This window comes from Athene cunicularia, assembly GCF_003259725.1.
Source record: "Athene cunicularia isolate RWA chromosome 10 unlocalized genomic scaffold, athCun1 chr10_part1, whole genome shotgun sequence".
Taxonomy (NCBI): Eukaryota; Metazoa; Chordata; class Aves; order Strigiformes; family Strigidae; genus Athene; species Athene cunicularia.
In genome coordinates, this window is record NW_020799112.1 from 21,997,519 (window position 1) to 22,014,190 (window position 16,672).

At 39.6% G+C, this 16,672-nt stretch overlaps 1 protein-coding gene across 4 annotated transcripts in view; it reads right to left on the reverse strand.

Annotated features, from left to right (window-relative positions):
- Positions 1-2,956: 2,956 nt before the first annotated feature.
- The window catches only part of NEDD4 (neural precursor cell expressed, developmentally down-regulated 4, E3 ubiquitin protein ligase), a 58,515-nt gene continuing 44,799 nt past the window's right edge, over positions 2,957-16,672 (reverse strand). For 3 of the 4 annotated variants that reach the window (XM_026856190.1, XM_026856191.1, XM_026856187.1), the window contains 15 exons: positions 16,386-16,463; positions 16,121-16,175; positions 15,974-16,032; positions 14,947-15,012; positions 12,487-12,716; positions 11,778-11,899; positions 11,608-11,678; positions 9,898-9,993; positions 8,791-8,864; positions 8,585-8,645; positions 7,971-8,030; positions 7,758-7,865; positions 7,039-7,135; positions 3,815-3,887; positions 2,957-3,737 (listed from right to left, as the gene is read on the reverse strand). In XM_026856190.1, the coding sequence (XP_026711991.1) occupies positions 3,635-3,737; positions 3,815-3,887; positions 7,039-7,135; positions 7,758-7,865; positions 7,971-8,030; positions 8,585-8,645; positions 8,791-8,864; positions 9,898-9,993; positions 11,608-11,678; positions 11,778-11,899; positions 12,487-12,716; positions 14,947-15,012; positions 15,974-16,032; positions 16,121-16,175; positions 16,386-16,463 (1,353 nt within the window). In that variant the 3' untranslated portion in view covers positions 2,957-3,634. The remainder of the gene's footprint in view (positions 3,738-3,814; positions 3,888-7,038; positions 7,136-7,757; positions 7,866-7,970; positions 8,031-8,584; positions 8,646-8,790; positions 8,865-9,897; positions 9,994-11,607; positions 11,679-11,777; positions 11,900-12,486; positions 12,717-14,946; positions 15,013-15,973; positions 16,033-16,120; positions 16,176-16,385; positions 16,464-16,672) is intronic. The other variant, XM_026856189.1, reaches the window with a different exon arrangement.

Genomic DNA, 16,672 nt, shown 5'->3' on the forward strand with positions numbered 1-16,672 from the left:
AGGCCGCGGCCCGCGCTGCCGGGCGGGAGGCGAGGCGCGGGGCAGAGCCTCATGTTTGCTGGAGGGCGAATCAGTATTTACCCGCAGAAGCCACAGTCGGTGGCAGGGAAGTGTTTCGCTTACAGCTCTCAGGCTCGGAGCAGCCCCAACCAACCACCAGACACCCGGGGATTTTCAGGGCAGTGTTTTTAAAGCCGAGACAAGTGAATCTATTCCCGCCGCAGCCATCTTCTCCTTCGTGTTAGGGTCCTCTCCCTGCTCCACAATTAGCATCTTGCTCGAGTTCCCCCTTAAAAGACATTTTCTTCACAGATCTACAATTGTAAACTAGATATGCACAAAATCTCATACAAGTGTCAACCCTATTTATTTTTCCTAGCAGATTGGTATGTTTAGCTCTTACCTACCTGGGAAATTTTCTGCCTTACCCTTCATCTGGCACTGCTGGGTGTTAAGAGTAACGAAGTTTCGGTGTGACAGAGGTCATTAACACACCAGGCAGCAGCTGTCACACTCCTGTCATGCCACACTACCTGGTCTGCAGCTGGCACAGACACACACTAGGAGCAGTGTTTCTGGTGAAAAAAATAGGTCAGCATTCAGAGCAGCATCTTTGGAGTTGCCCCCTCATCTAAGTGTCCATGTTCCCGGGAATATGGAGGTGTGATGGGCACACATCAGAAGCAGCAGAGCCAGGAGAGCATCTCCCTGGGTGGCAGAGCCAGCGCCCCTGTAAGGCTGTTTGTGACCCACAGATCTCAGGGAGCTTAGTCCCCTGCCAGAGCCAGGGTCTGCACTTTTGGAATTCCTTGGGATGCTTCAAAGACCAGTCTGCCTGCTTCCTCATGACAAACAGGTGGTGTAGGACAAGTCCTCACCAGGATGTTTCCCATACTGGTGTCGTCTCTGACCCACACCCACAAGGCTCTGCACCAGCCTGCCCCCCCTCCCTCAGATCTCCCCACAGCGAGTGACTCGTGTCTCTCGTTCCTCCTGGTCCTTCCCTGCTGCCTGGCAGTGTGTGGGGCCCCTTCAGCCAGTGGCATCCTTCACAAGGGTTGCCTCGCTCCCATCACCCTGCCCCAGACTTGGCACCACTGACCTCTCTTCTCTTACCCACCCACAAGCTGTTACCACCGTTCCTCAACAAGCCTAGTTTAAAGCCCACAGAAGGGACTCTGCAGGCTGTCACCTTCCACTTCTCAGTGTCAACACTTGGTTCAGGCCGATCTGGCTCTGAACCCTTCCCTTAACACAAGTCCCTCTCTGTGTCTATCACAGCACCACAAGTTTTGTAGATTCATACCCAAGGGTGGAGAAGCCTTTCTTCCGATGCTGTAAGTCAGAAGCTCCTGCAGGTAAGGCCAGCCCTGCTCCAGCTCTGGGGAGATGCTCCCTGCAGCCTGAGACGCATCCTCCTCCTCCTCCAGGAGCTGCTTCCCCCAGCCTGCACTGGAACCAGGCCCTGTGGTGCATCCCCACCGCTGCCGGGCTGCCCCTGCTGCCTGGAGCAGAGTTTGGGGGCCCCTACCACACCCCTGCCGCACTCACCACTGCCGAGAAGGGTGTTCCTTCAGGAGAGCCGAGCCTGACCCTCCCCGGGCAGCAGTCAGCTGGCATTTCTGTGGGGCATCCACCTCTGCCTGGCTACCACGCAGCGTTTCTAGGCTGGCCATGCAGTGAAGGGTCACACTGACCTGGAGCTTCCATAAAAACACGGTATTAATTTTTCAAAGACTGCATTTCTTGGGAGCAGAACACTAGCAAACAGTGCTGCTGCACCTCCACACCCATGCAAAAGTAGCAGCTGTGGTAGAACTGCTGCCCTGGTCTACCTAGGAGTGCTAAAAATCACACAATTCTTGTTATTTCAAGACTAGCGGTTTGTACTTCAAAAAACTGAGTCACAACTTATTAGAATAAAATTTTATTTACTGCTCTCAGGATCCTCATTTTATACTTTAAAGTATGCAACAAAACCTGCTACATTCAAATCTATACAGATTTACTGATATATCATTCATGTTTTACAAAACTGCATATAGAATTTGGGAAAATTTATAAGTTACCTTTATTTACATGTAATATTCTCAGCCCTAAACGACCTAGTCAAAGAATAAAACAAAGTGGGATTTTAAACATCCCTTAAGACCCATTACATTTGTTACATAATTTACATATCTTTATAGAGAGATGTGCTACACTTCCTTCTTGCATATTTATAAAGACTGTGACTAAAATTTGCTGGCCAAAGCTAGGTACTGTAATTTCCTCAGATCGTATCGGTAATAAAATGTTAAAAGGAGAGCAAGCCAGGTATATAAACTTTTTTTTTTTCTTTTAGAACCAACTTCGCTAATCATTTTAACCAGTACTTGCTCAAAAGTGTTAATACAAAAAATACCCACATTTACATAAGAAATCAAATTTATATGACAGGTTGATCTACAATAAATTGCACATTGTTGGTTATGACTTTGGTTATACTGTATTAACAAATTTGGTTTCTAGGCTAACAGTGGAGGAAAAAAAAAAATATAAAAATGCACCTATAGAAACTAGCATAACCTGTAAACATATTACAGAACCAAATTCTGCAGCTGGTTACATGTGCATAACCTCCAGGCAGTTCAGAGAAGTTTGCACATATCATATCAGACTGCTGAACTTGGCCCAGAAAACCCTGTAAACATGTTTTTTATTGTTATGTAGTGCAATACTGCAAGAATGGATAATAAAGGCCTCTAACTACCAGTAACTAATACTGAGTGATATCCATACAAATTTCACTTGAAGATTAATTTGTTGCAAAAGGCTGAATTGAAAATATTATCCATTGAACTACAAATTTATCCAAAAAAGTGATGAACACTCAATAAACCGACAGTATACAAATTCAGAGAAAAAGCTGATATAATTTCTCAATATAATTCAGAATTATGTTGCTTGTCTTTTATATAAAAATCCTGGTTTTGTTACACTGTTTTAATAAAAGCAAGTTAAAAACAAAACTCTAACAAATAAAATGTGTCAGCAAGTCAATGTTCTGCAAACTGATGGCTGATAATGCAAACAAATGCTTTCCAATGTTTTACCTAATATGCAGAATTATAAGGTGCTTTGGGCAGATCTGTAGCAAACAGCCTGAAGCAGCACGGATTATGATATTGCATTATATGAAGTTTGTTGGTTTTGTGTTTTGTTGGGTTTTGTTTTTTTTTTAAAAAAAACTTACTAGCAATTTCAGTTGTTCCTCTTAAAGCAGCAATTCAAATTTACACTCTCTGCAAAGATTTCTTCACAGTTTTACTTCAGTAGTTTACTGCAAAACAGTCTGTCAAATACTGTAGAAGAGGCAACTGCTTAAAAACATTTTAGTTTTTGACTTACTTGGCACTGGCCCATCCAATGTGTATATTGTAGTTATTAACAAAGTACACAAAAACTGTGGAAATGGCAAAATACATTTCAAAAGTTAGTGAATTTTTAATCCTTACTTATTTTACAAGTGATACTATGAAAATTCAAGAGCCATGTGACTAAATACAATGGTAGTCCCTGGAAAAGTCAAACTTGTTTGTAAACCCTTAAAATGAAATTGCAGCACTGGACCGATATAATTTGTGTCTCTGTCTTAATCAACCCCATCAAAACCCTGAGTATTTTCAATCGCTAGAAGCAGCTTATCCCATAAATCTTCAAACGAGTCATATGGAGGCAAATCCAAGCGATTAAAGCTGAAAAACAGAGGAAAACTCTTAAGTATTTGATCACTCTTCCTAAAGGTTGTAATTTATCTAAATTAAATACTCACCAGGTATGAGCTCTTGGCAGTTTTTCAGGGGTACCCCACTGTTCAACTGTAAACAACTGTGGTCCATTTGAACCTGCAGAAAAGAACACATCAATTTTCACCTCGTGATGAGATTCTTTTATAATCAGAAATTCAAATTTTGAAATATTTTTGGGTTTTTTAATCCAATTCTGACATTAGTAGAATTCATATCTACACAAATCAGATACAGTCTATACTCAGTAAGAGTCAAGAATCCCAATTCACTTGTATTTTTAATTATTTCTTGCTGTATCTTAATTTCAAGAGACTTTTACACCTTAAACTCAGAAGTCTGAGACCTAAATGCATATGTATAGTAGCTGGCATTGGAAATTTTATGCAGAAGAGTTTTATACTGTATGAATTCTGCATGTAAAAATTTAGACTTGCCACATGTGCCAAGTTATATAAGCTGGTAGAAAGTGTTTAGTGTCCACCTCCACATACATAACAGAGTGGAGTAACTGAGAACTTTTTGAAGCGTGGTCACCATGTGTGTGCTCCTGGGATGTACAGATGCACCTCAGAGAACTTTACTGGCTAGCAAGTGCAGCTCCAGCTACACCTGTGCCTTCAGCAACTGTCTCCAGCATGCCCTATCCGAAAGCTTCTTGGACCTCTCAACTCTTGCCAAGTGGATGAAAAGGGCATTTTGTAACCATTTCCTTAAGCTGTTGAAAGCATCTGTGTACATCTGGAGAAGACAGTTCAGTTTTGGTTTGTTTTTTTTTTTTAACTATCTTGTCAGGGAACAGAATGTAACACCTGATGGTGGGTGTCCTCTGACTATGCTACAAGGAGACCATCAATACAGTTAGAGAATTGTATTTCAAGGCAGGTGGCTACCCAAGAAGCTACCCAGAAGCCTTCTGCTTCTGAAATGGAAGATACGAAACACGTTTCAGAATAAAGATGAGCAGCAGTAATGAGAACAGGCTTACCTACAAATACAGCTGAGGTGTAAGTGCTGTGTAGAATACCTTCAAAACTATGAAATCAATTTGGTTTTATAATGCAGGCAGTCACCTTCCCTTTTTTCCATGACTCCTCCAAAATGTTGGGGTTTTTTTGACTACCCAAGTTAAAATTGTCAATTCAATGATTTAATTTGTGGTTTTATGGAGACGTGAAAAAAGTGTATAAATATAATTTCATTTTATTATGAATAACACGTAATAACGCATTGTAGAAGCGGATTTGGGAGATGTTAGTCAACTTCGATACAGAAAAAAACCCAAGACAATTCATCCCAAACGTGAAAATAAAACAAGAGGAGAAAACCTGTTCACAACTACTAACGTATACAAAAAGGTAAGAAATACCAATCAATGCACAGAAACTGTACTTCATACAAGTCTAGTGAGCGAACTAGACAGATGAGAGCAAGCACTGAGCACTTCATCCTAAAATACCATCAGTGAGACAGATATGTCAGTAGTTGGGGGAACATTCCCAGCTCCTCCTCCTTACTTTCTTCTTTGGGTTATGTGTTCCTTCAACACAGAAGGCTGGTTAGAAAAGGTAACTAGGTAAGAACGCCAGGAATAAGGATGAAGCAGAGAACTAGCTGTTGCAAGATAAAACTCCCTTTTAATATCTAGGTAAGAGTAAGCCTGCATTTTAGCTATCCAACTAATTAGCTAGAGGTTGACAAAGCAGCGTGGGAGAAAGACAAGAAATAGAAGCAAGCCACATCTGTTCTCAAACGTGCGTGGATCTGCTTCCAGACACCAAGCACTGCGTTTACGATCAGAAATGCCCCTCTGGGCCAGAAGAGGGAGATCTGCCGCTAGAAAGCCGGCTCGAGAGGGAACAGCCACAGGGGCAGCCCGGTAGCAGACCGCCACGTACCAACACAGGCACTGAAGAACCACCTACAGTTCTTCAAATACAAGCAGGTGCTGGAAAAGTGATTGTGGTCATTGCTGGGGTTTAGTGAGGATGGCATGCTGGCCACAGTAAAGCAGAAATAACGGTAAGAGAAAAAAACAACGCACTGTGCAAGACAACTGCTAATTGAATTTTTCATTAATGAGTGAATAGAGCTATAGAAACTGGGACTTGGCTGGAAGACTGCCCACGGATATCCTAATCCCTAGGCAGAAGGGAGCCATGAGATTCAAGAGTTTCTTTCCTTCTATCATTCTTTAGTTCTATCTCTCGTAGTGTTTTCAGACAAATAAAACAAAAACCCAGAGGCAGCAGAATTCTGATCAGCTTCCACTGCAGCGAGCATGGGCTGTAACTCCATCAGTACCAAGGTTCAGGAGCAACAGCAGACACAGGGCCCAAGTCCACTGCAGGCACTGTTCTCCCCACTGGAACCCACAACTCACTCACCGATGGAACAGAAAAAATAAACTATCTATGATGAAAATGAAGAGGGAGAAATGGGGACACACAGTGGGTGGTGTTTGTTTGTGATTCTCATGGTTTATAAACAAACTGTCTTGTTTACAAAGGAGGAAATGTTTATTCAAATATGCAAGTTAGGCTATTCAGTCATTTGCATAGGATCCCAAGCACTTTTAGCCTTAATAAAGTAGTCTAGCAGAAAACTTCATAGCTGAGGGCAGCTGAAAACAGGCTTCCCATAAGCAAAACATCCCCACCCTTTGCGGGCTGTCCCAGGCGCTTCCCACAGTGGGTTTGCTGGCTCTGGTTTTGCAGTCTGCTCCCCGCTGCCATCTGCTTGTTTCATCTCTGCATCGTAGGTTCCCTACTCCTGGCATGATGTTTAACTGGTGTCATTTCAGCCGTCCTCTTTAAAGTAAGTGTATCTGTAGAACTGTGGCTTGTGAGCAGATAAAAGCAGCTGGGGAACTCGGGAGAATCTGAAGTTAACTGCTGATGCCAGCATGTCTTTGTAATCAGATCTTACATTACTGAGAATTTTCTTCAAGCTCAATCATGTGTTAAACAGGGATTTTTGCAGCTCTTTAGAACTTCAAGAATCCACGTTCAAGGAGTCCTACACATTTAAAAACTTCCATATACAGAATTAAAATGAAGCATTTATAGAACATGAGACACTTGTGTGATCTAAGCGACTCTTCTCTAACTTTGCTTCTTATACCTGCCAGTATATTTTCATTTTTAAAGCAAAGTTTGAGTAACGTGCCTATGCTTGAAGTCAAATATCATGACAGTGTTGGTATCATGTTCTGTGTCACTTAATTGTGAACATAATGGTAAGTACTCACCATACAGCTCAGCAAACCCATTCATAGGTACGCGTGATGTGCCAGTAACAAACTGCAGTAATCTTATTCTCTTTTCAGAGTCCATCATTAAGACTGCCTATGTATGATAATTACAATTAAAGATTTATTTTTAAATTCAGGTTTTACACTAACAGACTTACACAACAGTTTCTATTTCTAAATCATTATCCCTTTTTTATATATATATCTATCTATATATATGCTTTTTTTTCAGTGACAGACATAATCTGTGACTTCTGCCTATTGCTAAAAGCTATGAAATCAACAATTTAATGGCACTGTAAAATCAGTACAGTTACTGGCTTAGCAGGCTGTTAAAATACTTCCCTTGAAGATCTGGCCCCTACTTTCTTTGAAGTTTCCTGATGTTATGAACTAGCAGCCAAACTCCTGTAATTTATTAAACAGAGGAGTTTAACACCTCTTTACTGTAACCATGCCAGAAAAGTCTACACAAATATTTTTAACCCCAGTCAGACATGGATTTTTTTTAAAAAAACCCCAAGTATCAGTAGTGTGTTTACATTCTTACCATGCACCTCATCTTTAGCTTTCTTACTGTCTTTCTCAGGAGTTTTAACAGTCAAATATTTACCTACCTATTGATGAATCACATGATAAACTAGCATAGCTGAAAGGCAGCAACTTTTGAACAGGTTTTAAGTAAAAAAAAAATAAAAATTAGAACTTCGTGATACCTTCCAGAACCACTGTATTACTTGATGGTTTATGTTGTAGCCATTTTTGTATTTTGTATGTAGTTTCCAATCAGCCACATCCACATCTCCCAGTCCACACATTAATAACTACACAGATTAAAAAAAAAAAAACAAAACAAACAACACACCAAAGTTTAAGTCAGTAACATTAAGTTTCAATATAATTTGTTTTCTTTTCCTTGATACACTTACCTCTAGTTCATTTTCATCAAAAATTTTAATCAGATCCTGTGGTATTAGTTCAAAAAAGCCCTAAAAAGAAGAGTGAAGTTTTTAAAAATCAAGTCAACGTTACTTAAGCATTTTTGTTCACTGAGAGTGATATTTGGATGCTTTACTAAACAAAGCCAAAGCAATATATCAAATACAGATGTTTGGACACCAGTAGGCCCCAGTTTGGTCATAGTACTTTAAATTCAGTCTTATCTCACATCTTTATTGTGCAATACTGAATGCTGGATATATAAATCTGAATATATGCAATATCACTTATACAAGTAAGGATAAAGCAGCTACTTTAATTTTATTAGTTTGATTTTCATTTATGCAGAGTTCATTAAATCGTTTGCACTACAGCTAAAGCTGTCAGGCAGGATGGAGAAATAAGCAAATTTTTCTACATGAATTAAACACCTCAGTAAAAATACACCAAAAATATTTTTAAAGTCTGAAATAATTCAAAGCTGACACTACTGCCTTTTTTATACCTGTAACAACATAATCTGTGAGTCTTCAGGATGTCCAGAAAAGCTTAAGATTAGATGCAACAAATTCTCAGAAGAATTTATTTTTAACTAAAACTGTACCTCTTTAAAGGCTGCCATTTGTTTCTGTACTCTGCTCACAAATCTCCACTGAATTACAAGACTGTAAAAACAAAACAAAACCGTGTAAAATGAAAGCAATTTATATACAAAGCAACAACTTTGTTTTGTTAAGACAACTAACAGAGAGCCCCTGTTATCAGGGGGGCAATCCAGCGAGATACATGGCCCCAGTGAGCCCTACTTACTGAATGTAGTCTCTCTTGTTCTTGTTGGTAACAACAATTTCTGATCCACCACTCTTCAGTTCATGCTGATGGGTCTAAACACAATACACAGAACAGAACTTAAACGAGGTAGGTATGTAACAGAATTCATACGTTTTTATTAGGTAATTTAGATAATTCTTGAAGACTGCAGAATTTGAGAACTATGAGAAATACGACCAGTTTCACAGGTCAGCTGTATAAATAGAATTTGATTGATTGCTTTAAACAACCCTAGTGTTCGGGGTTGCCAGACTGCAGTGGGGCAACCTCTGTCCTTTCTGACCCGCTACAAGACATCACCTAAGTTTGCACACAAGTTCTCAGTAACGTGGACTTCACTTACTGTACATTCAATGACCCAGCCCGTTTTCCAAATCTCAAGGAAAAACACTTCCAGAACCATTTTATACTACTAGAACCTCAGCAGACAAATATGTTTTTCAGTTCATTAGGGATGTACATTTTCACACTCCTACTTCGGATCACTTCACAAGACCACAAAGGCCATTATCCCACTCAGATATAGTCGGCATCTGTAATTTAGATTTTTCATTCAAGACCTGTGGTATATTTCTACAGGACCTATCTTGGATAGCTTTCGACACAACAAAAACTTGTTTATTCCATAGTTTTCTAGTACATCTTAGAGAAAAAACCCTACCACTGCCTCCCAGTGCAATTTATGATTCCAACCATTTCCAGAAGAGCTCATCCTTCCCAAGCAATCACATAAAACCAATCTCTACTCCAGATTAAGTAATGGGACCACGGATATCTTCATCTCAGCTACATTCACAGCAACAGCTACATTTCAACACAATATTATTTAACCAAAAAGCATGAGCTCTTATTTAAAGATCTGCTTATTTCCAAACCCTTTATCACATCACAGCCAGGGTAACAGAACACTGCATGAGCATGAGCCAGCTAAAAGAAGCATTCAAGTGAACAAACCAACATGACTGTGAATGGAGGGTTTTCCTTATTACTGTACAGATTTAAAAAAACCAAAACAAACACATAATTTCACAGGTCAAATGTTTTCTTTCATGTTTTGTCTATTCTACTTTACATAAACATACTAACCTGACCAAAAAGTTCTTCATCTACTATAAATCTGAGGTCCAGTTCTGTTGGATCATTTTCAAGAATCCATCTCAAAGAATTGTAATATTCACTATCCTAAGAGAGAGAATGACAAGATAGTAAATTTTAAACTACGAAAGGATCCATTACAGCCCAGTGAATGCTGCTACCTAGGTGAATCCTGTATTGGATACAGAGACCCTGCAATTGTACAAAGCTACAAGGACCTTTAAAGATGTTTGGAAGCTGACAACTCAGACATCTCAGAGGACTAAAAATCTCTCATGTAGCAAAAAGGTGTTAAGATGTCACAGCATTATCTGAAGTAATGTATTTTGGACTCTTCTCTGTCTCACTTCCTATATTTATCTTCCTTTTATTGTTAAGCATTACTATAAAGAGCCCTAGGAAATGAAAATTAAGGTAAAGCCAACAGTATCCTGGGCTGCACCCCGAGCAGTGTGGGCAGCAGGTACAGGGAGGGGATTCTCCCCTCTGCTCTGCTCTTGTGAGACCCCCTGCAGGGCTGGGTCCAGCTCTGGGGGCATCAACAGCAGAAGGACACGGACCTGCTGGAGCGGGTTCAGAGGAGGCCATGGAGATGATCAGGGGGCTGGAGCCCCCCCTGTGAGGACAGGCTGAGAGAGCTGGGGGTGTTCAGCCTGGAGAAGGCTCTGGAGAGTGGCCTCCCAGTACTTGAAGGGGCTACAGGAAAGATGGGGAGGGACTCTTGATCAGGGAGTGTGGGGATAGGATATGGGGTAACAGTTTAAACTGAGATGGCAGATTTAGATGAGATCTAAGGAAGAAATCCTTCCCTGTGAGGGGGTGAGGCCCTGGCACAGGCTGCCCAGAGCAGCTGTGGCTGCCCCCTCCCTGGAAGGGTTCAAGGCCAGGTTGGACGGGGCTTTGGGCAACCTGGGCTGGTGGAAGGTGGCCCTGCCCGGGGCAGGGGGTGGCACTGGATGGGCTTTAAGATCCCTTCCAACCCAAACCAGTCTGTGGTTCTATGAAATGGGCTACATCCTTTTTGATACATCTTACTCAACACTTGTGCTGTTAGTTTTCTTCAGGGTAGCTAGCATGGGGCTGTGGTTTGGATTTGTGCTGGAAACGGTGTTATAACCCAGGGAGGGGTGAGTTCCTGCTGAGCAGGGCTCACACAGCTCAGGGCCCTGGCTGCTGCTCCCCCTCCCCACCAGCGAGGAGCTGGGGGGGGCACAGCTGCCCCAGGGATGTTCCAGACCCTGTGGCCTCACGCTCAGCACACGGAGCTGGGGAAGCAGGAGGAAGGGGGGTGTTGGCAGTGACGGCGTTTGTCTGCCCCAGTCACCGCTCCGTGGGATGGAGCCCGGCTGTCCTGGGGTGCCTGCACACTGCCTGCCATGGGAAGGGCTCGGGGAATTCTGGGTTTGCTCTGCTTGTGTGCGTGGCTTTTGCTTCACCTGTGAAACTGTCTTTATCTCAGCCCAGGAGTTTTCTCCCCTTTTACCCTTCAGATTCTCTTCCCCATCCCACTGGGTGGAGAATGACCAAGCTGCTGTGTGGTGCCTGGTTGCTGGCTAACTACAACACAGACTTTTAAAAGATGTAGCCAAAATTTCTTTGCATCATGCACTTTCAAACCTTCACAAGGTCATTAAAAGACATATAAAAGAAACTTAATATCAACATGAAATCCTAACATACATGATAAAGCAAATGACATACCACAGACTCCATATCATGAAGCGTTATTGGTTTCTGGAGCATCATCTTGTAAAAAGGACGAATAAAAAAGGCTTTAAAGAAGAACAAATAAATTGAACAGTATGTAACTTAAAATTCAAAATATTCACAATGTTAATCTCAAGATGATGTTACACAAAATAAATACTAACCATCCAAAAGTTTGCCATGGTAAACAGCCATTCCAGCTACACGACCTATAAACTTGAAATAAGAGAGATGATCTTCATTGCAAAGTCCAGAGTTTGGATTGATCTGCAGAGTATAGTTATCTCTGAAGTTGAGGGAGGGAGCGGGGAAGAGAAAGAAAAACAAGATGTTGTACTATTGGAATAGTCCCACATTTGAAGATCTGAAAGACACTGGTTAAGTCAGGTATTACTTTTCATTAAGTTGAAAAAAATAATATTTGGATTAACCACTAGTCTAACATTAAACAATACTCAACAGAAGACTATTAGCAGAACAGAATTAACAGTTTTGAAACACCATGAGCTACCTTTGTAAATTAGAGATACAAAGAGAAGGGATTAACTCCTACTCATTTTACAGTAGTCAGAATAACATCCTCCTCATTATCTGTTAAATACTGCCTCTTCTGAAAGGAGTAGATGGTTGCAAGCATATGCCTGTCTATGCAAAGATGTCACGGCTTATGGTAGACTGCTGGAAAAAAGATACAGGTACTTTCTCCACATTATTGTCCTGTCAAACAAAGGCCTAGTTGCAGAATATTGCACTTAACAACTAAACCCTCCTATACATTTTTTTTGGGAAGTAATTCCATTCTTAAAGGAGGTACAAGAAATACAACTGCTTTCTCTAACTAGTCTTCATGCCTTCTAGACCTGTGTTACTTACGTAGCTGAATATTCGAACAATCCATAATAAGGATTAAACATTTCTTTAGAGAGAAGGAAGAACCATTCCCTGGCCACTCCTCCATAGTCTAAACCTTTTTCACCATCAAATTCAATCCATAGTCTTGCTTTAAGGAAATCTGCTCTCTTCACAGCTATAATCCTTCTGTAAGAATCTTCAAGGATTGTTGTGCGATGAATTTTCATTTCAAATCTGTTTGGAATATCACTCTGGAAAAAAAAAAAAAAGGCATATTAAAACAGAGTAACAGAACAAAACCTAGCATCTTTTAGTCTTGCAGAGTATGCAAATTTTGTAAACAGACAAAGAATGGCACACAAATCCTTTTCTTAAATAATTTGGCAACTTGACACAATGATTGAGAAGAGGCTCTACTTATATACCATTCAACTAGCACAGAGAGTTTCAGATAGTAATTTCTATTTCATACCAAGAAAATAGGGTTAAAGTAAGTTCTTACTAGGAACAGCATATGCTCAGTTATTCTGCATGCAGCAAGGCATGATTTAGTAACACCAAAAAAAAATCATGTTACACGCTTGATTAAAAAAAAAATAAAGAGTTTATAAATAAAGTTATTTTGGAACAATTTTACCTGACTTATTTCACCTTCTAGTTCAATAATCTAACTGTAAGGATAGATGTCCTGTTCTCTAACTTAAGACATACATGACAAATATTCCTACAATATTAAAATAAGAATCAGTCCACTTCAAATTTTAAGGTACAGGAACATGTTTATATTTAATATCATATGGGAAAGTATGTAAATAAAAATATCCAAGAAGCTCGTGTTTGCTGCTGAGCTTTGAGAGTAAGACTAATAAACCAGGAATAAAACTTTGTTCTCATATAGTGATTTAATGATTCTGCACAGTATTTTATTGATTTCACTTGTTTTCAGACAGTTTATTTCAGCAATTACTTTGGGCAAAATTGAGAAACTCAGGGGAAGTGGGATCGGGAAATTTCAACCATGACTAGATTAGGATGATGCAATGAAACTCAATATATTTCAAAGAACTAGCCACATACTGAGTAGAAATAATGAATTTTCAAATGCATAAACATTTAATAAATCACTCTGAAGAGTACACGTTCAGATATGCTTCCTTTTTATTTTCTTATACTCCTTAAATATTCTATCCTAAATGTCCCAAACAAAAAACCCCAAAAGAATGCTGCATTTAAATGTAATGTCTATTTATATCCCACAACAGCCTGATCCACACTACAAGCAAAAAATAATTACTTGGGGTGGAGGAGCACACTATTTGTCGTTTTCCAAGTCGCAAAATATTGTACAATATTACATCTCTGATTTATGTGGTGATGGAAATATATAGGCCTTTTTAATCACTTCAGAAAAAAATAAAATATGCCTATTTTTAAAAAAAATATATATACTCCTGGTTTTAGCTGCAAACTGACTATTCAGAAAAAAGGTCAAGCAGTAAAAAAATCAATTACTGAAACCAAACTTAGCTGATTAAAATAGTATTCAATAATTAAATCACAATATAAATCAATCCATTACTTTAATTGTCCTTTAGGTATTTGTGAGTGCTTAAAGGCAATAGTAATGTATGTTTTAAAATCTACACCTGTATTTCATTCTTAAATTACTACGACTAGATTGGGTGGCCCAGCCGTCTATCACTTCATCCAACTGGGATAATGACATCTGAAGGAACGCCAGGCTTGTTTGACTAGGAACACAAAACACGAGGTGCATGCAAATTGCACACAATTATGTATGTCAGCTCAAAACCGCGAGTTTCCAAAAGGCCAGGAACAGACTTGGTAGAGAGAAGTGAACTCAAAGGCTAATGCTATGTATATAAAATATCTCCCAAGGATACCAAATGTGACTGCAGTTGTGCAAAGACTCATTGTTCTCTGGACATCCCGATGCTATTTACAGTCTTTCAGGCTATGTGTTATAAATATATCTGGCACTGCCACTTCGAACTGGAACTTGCAACTGAGATGCATAAACTTAAGATTTTAAGGCTGTAACAATTCATTACAGGCATCTAGCCTGATCAAGGTGACAGTACAGATTTCCATCCGGACAGTCTAAAACCCATTCTGAGAACTTCTGCTTTGATATTCTGAGTTCCAGAAGCTATTATACGCTAGATCCATGATTTCCAGACTTTTCTGTTGCCTGCCTACTTCCATGTTCACAACTTTAACCTTTTTGCAAGCAATCTAGTTGAAAAAGTAGAAATTCAGTTTCATCACTACATAGTCACAAACCCTATTGTTAGATGCAATGCTCATGGCTACCAAGTTGCTGTTCACAAACACATCTGTGATCAGACAGTAAATCTAAGCATATTAAAAAGATCAATTTCCTTTCACTGTAACTTAAGCTCTCCTTGTTTGGGGGCATAAATTTCTTAACCTTCTGCTGGATTCCTACTGATTACTAACCTGTTTCTTCAGTTTCTTTCTGAAGAACTCATACTTCCGCTTATAGTCCCTGGAGTAAGGCACAGCCTTTGGGGAAAGAAAAAAAAAAAAACAACGAAAAAAATTACTTGAGATGCTTGAGCAATTATATAAACCAGTCCGTATCTGTGAAACACAGACCACGCACTTCAGTTCTCAAACAGGAATACGTGTTCTACTAAGTATCTGGGGAGACTTTCAGTTTACCAATACACAGACAGGTCAGAACATCTGGAGCGAGAGGCACTTCTTTGTTCAGATCATTTGTTCCGACCAGGTCTGCAGAGTTTATCCTGCACTTTACTATGGGCTGACGGGACTGACTAAGATCACTGACTGGCCCAGAGCTAAGTGATCAAAATGCCTTTGGTTACTTACGCAACGCATCGTCTCTCCTTGCTGTATCATGAGAGACCTGGCTACAAACACCTCTATTTTCCATGAACAGAGAAGGTTGTTTACATATGTGGGCTATTAATAAACACAGATATCAGCTGAACACTAAAACCCATCTATAATTATAATGTGTACCATCATTGCAATTAGTCCTGGTAATTTTGCACTTCAGATTAAGTATCAGGGCTAGATCATTATTTTTCAGTTGGAAATTAATTTCATTCCTTTCAAAGCCATTTTGTTGTTATTGGTTTGGGGTTGTTTTTTGGTTTGTGTTTTTTTTTTTTTCTTCCCAAGTTTAGTTCATTAACTGAACAAGCTGTATTTGGACACTGTGGATAAATAAAAAAAAAAAAGTTTCTTACCCACTTCAAATCCTCCCCCAGTCTATAAGGAAACTTTACTACTCTGGGAACTTATTTTTTTTCTTTCTGGCATTTAAAGACCATTTCCACAGAAAGCTTTCTAAACAGTCTTTAAAAAGAAATAAAAATGCTTTGTTCAAACATCCTGGAAGTTTCATCTTCCAGACTAACTGATAAATGACAAGAGTTTGTTTTGATTCTAATGATATTATTGAAAAGATGTGTAAAGCTACATAAGGAAAGCTTACTGGTCCAGTTATTGCCACATTCTGCAGTCGAGGATCCTCCCACTGTGTTTTCTTTGTATCTGCAAGACATTCCTTAATTAGGTCCATTAATTTAGATAGTGTTCAGAAATAAAACTGAGTGGGGGGAGAACACTACATCGTACATACTGTGGTTTATGAAGAATATTCTTCCATCTGTGTGAGTTCTCTCTTCCCACCCTGGCTGTAAGGAGACACTTTCATTACAAATTTCTAACTGTATAGTTGGGGGCATTTCCCCCCTCCATGTACTCACAGCACTGGAATTCAAAATAGAGTACCTTTTGTATTAAAAAAAAAACAGGCTGCATTTTCTCATCTGCAAGTTTCAATAGTGCTAATTTAAGTGTTTAAATTGTTCTATCTGCAAACAAAGATAAAACAGTTTACTTACTGGTAATGGGCCCAGGTCTACTGGATCTAAGGAAGTCTTTCTCCTTGGATGAGCAGAAATTTTCAGTCTTGGATCTTCCTTTGAAAACAAAACAAGCAGCATGTTAATTTTGGTATTTTGCTTTATTTTCTTCCTCTTTATTAATGATTGTGTCAAGAATACACCTAGTACCAAGTAGATAATTGTTGCATATTCTGCAGCCAGGTAGTTCCTTGGGGATTCTCTAATTTCTTCTAATGACCTATCCCTTCATTTATATATAGACACATATACACACACACATATTA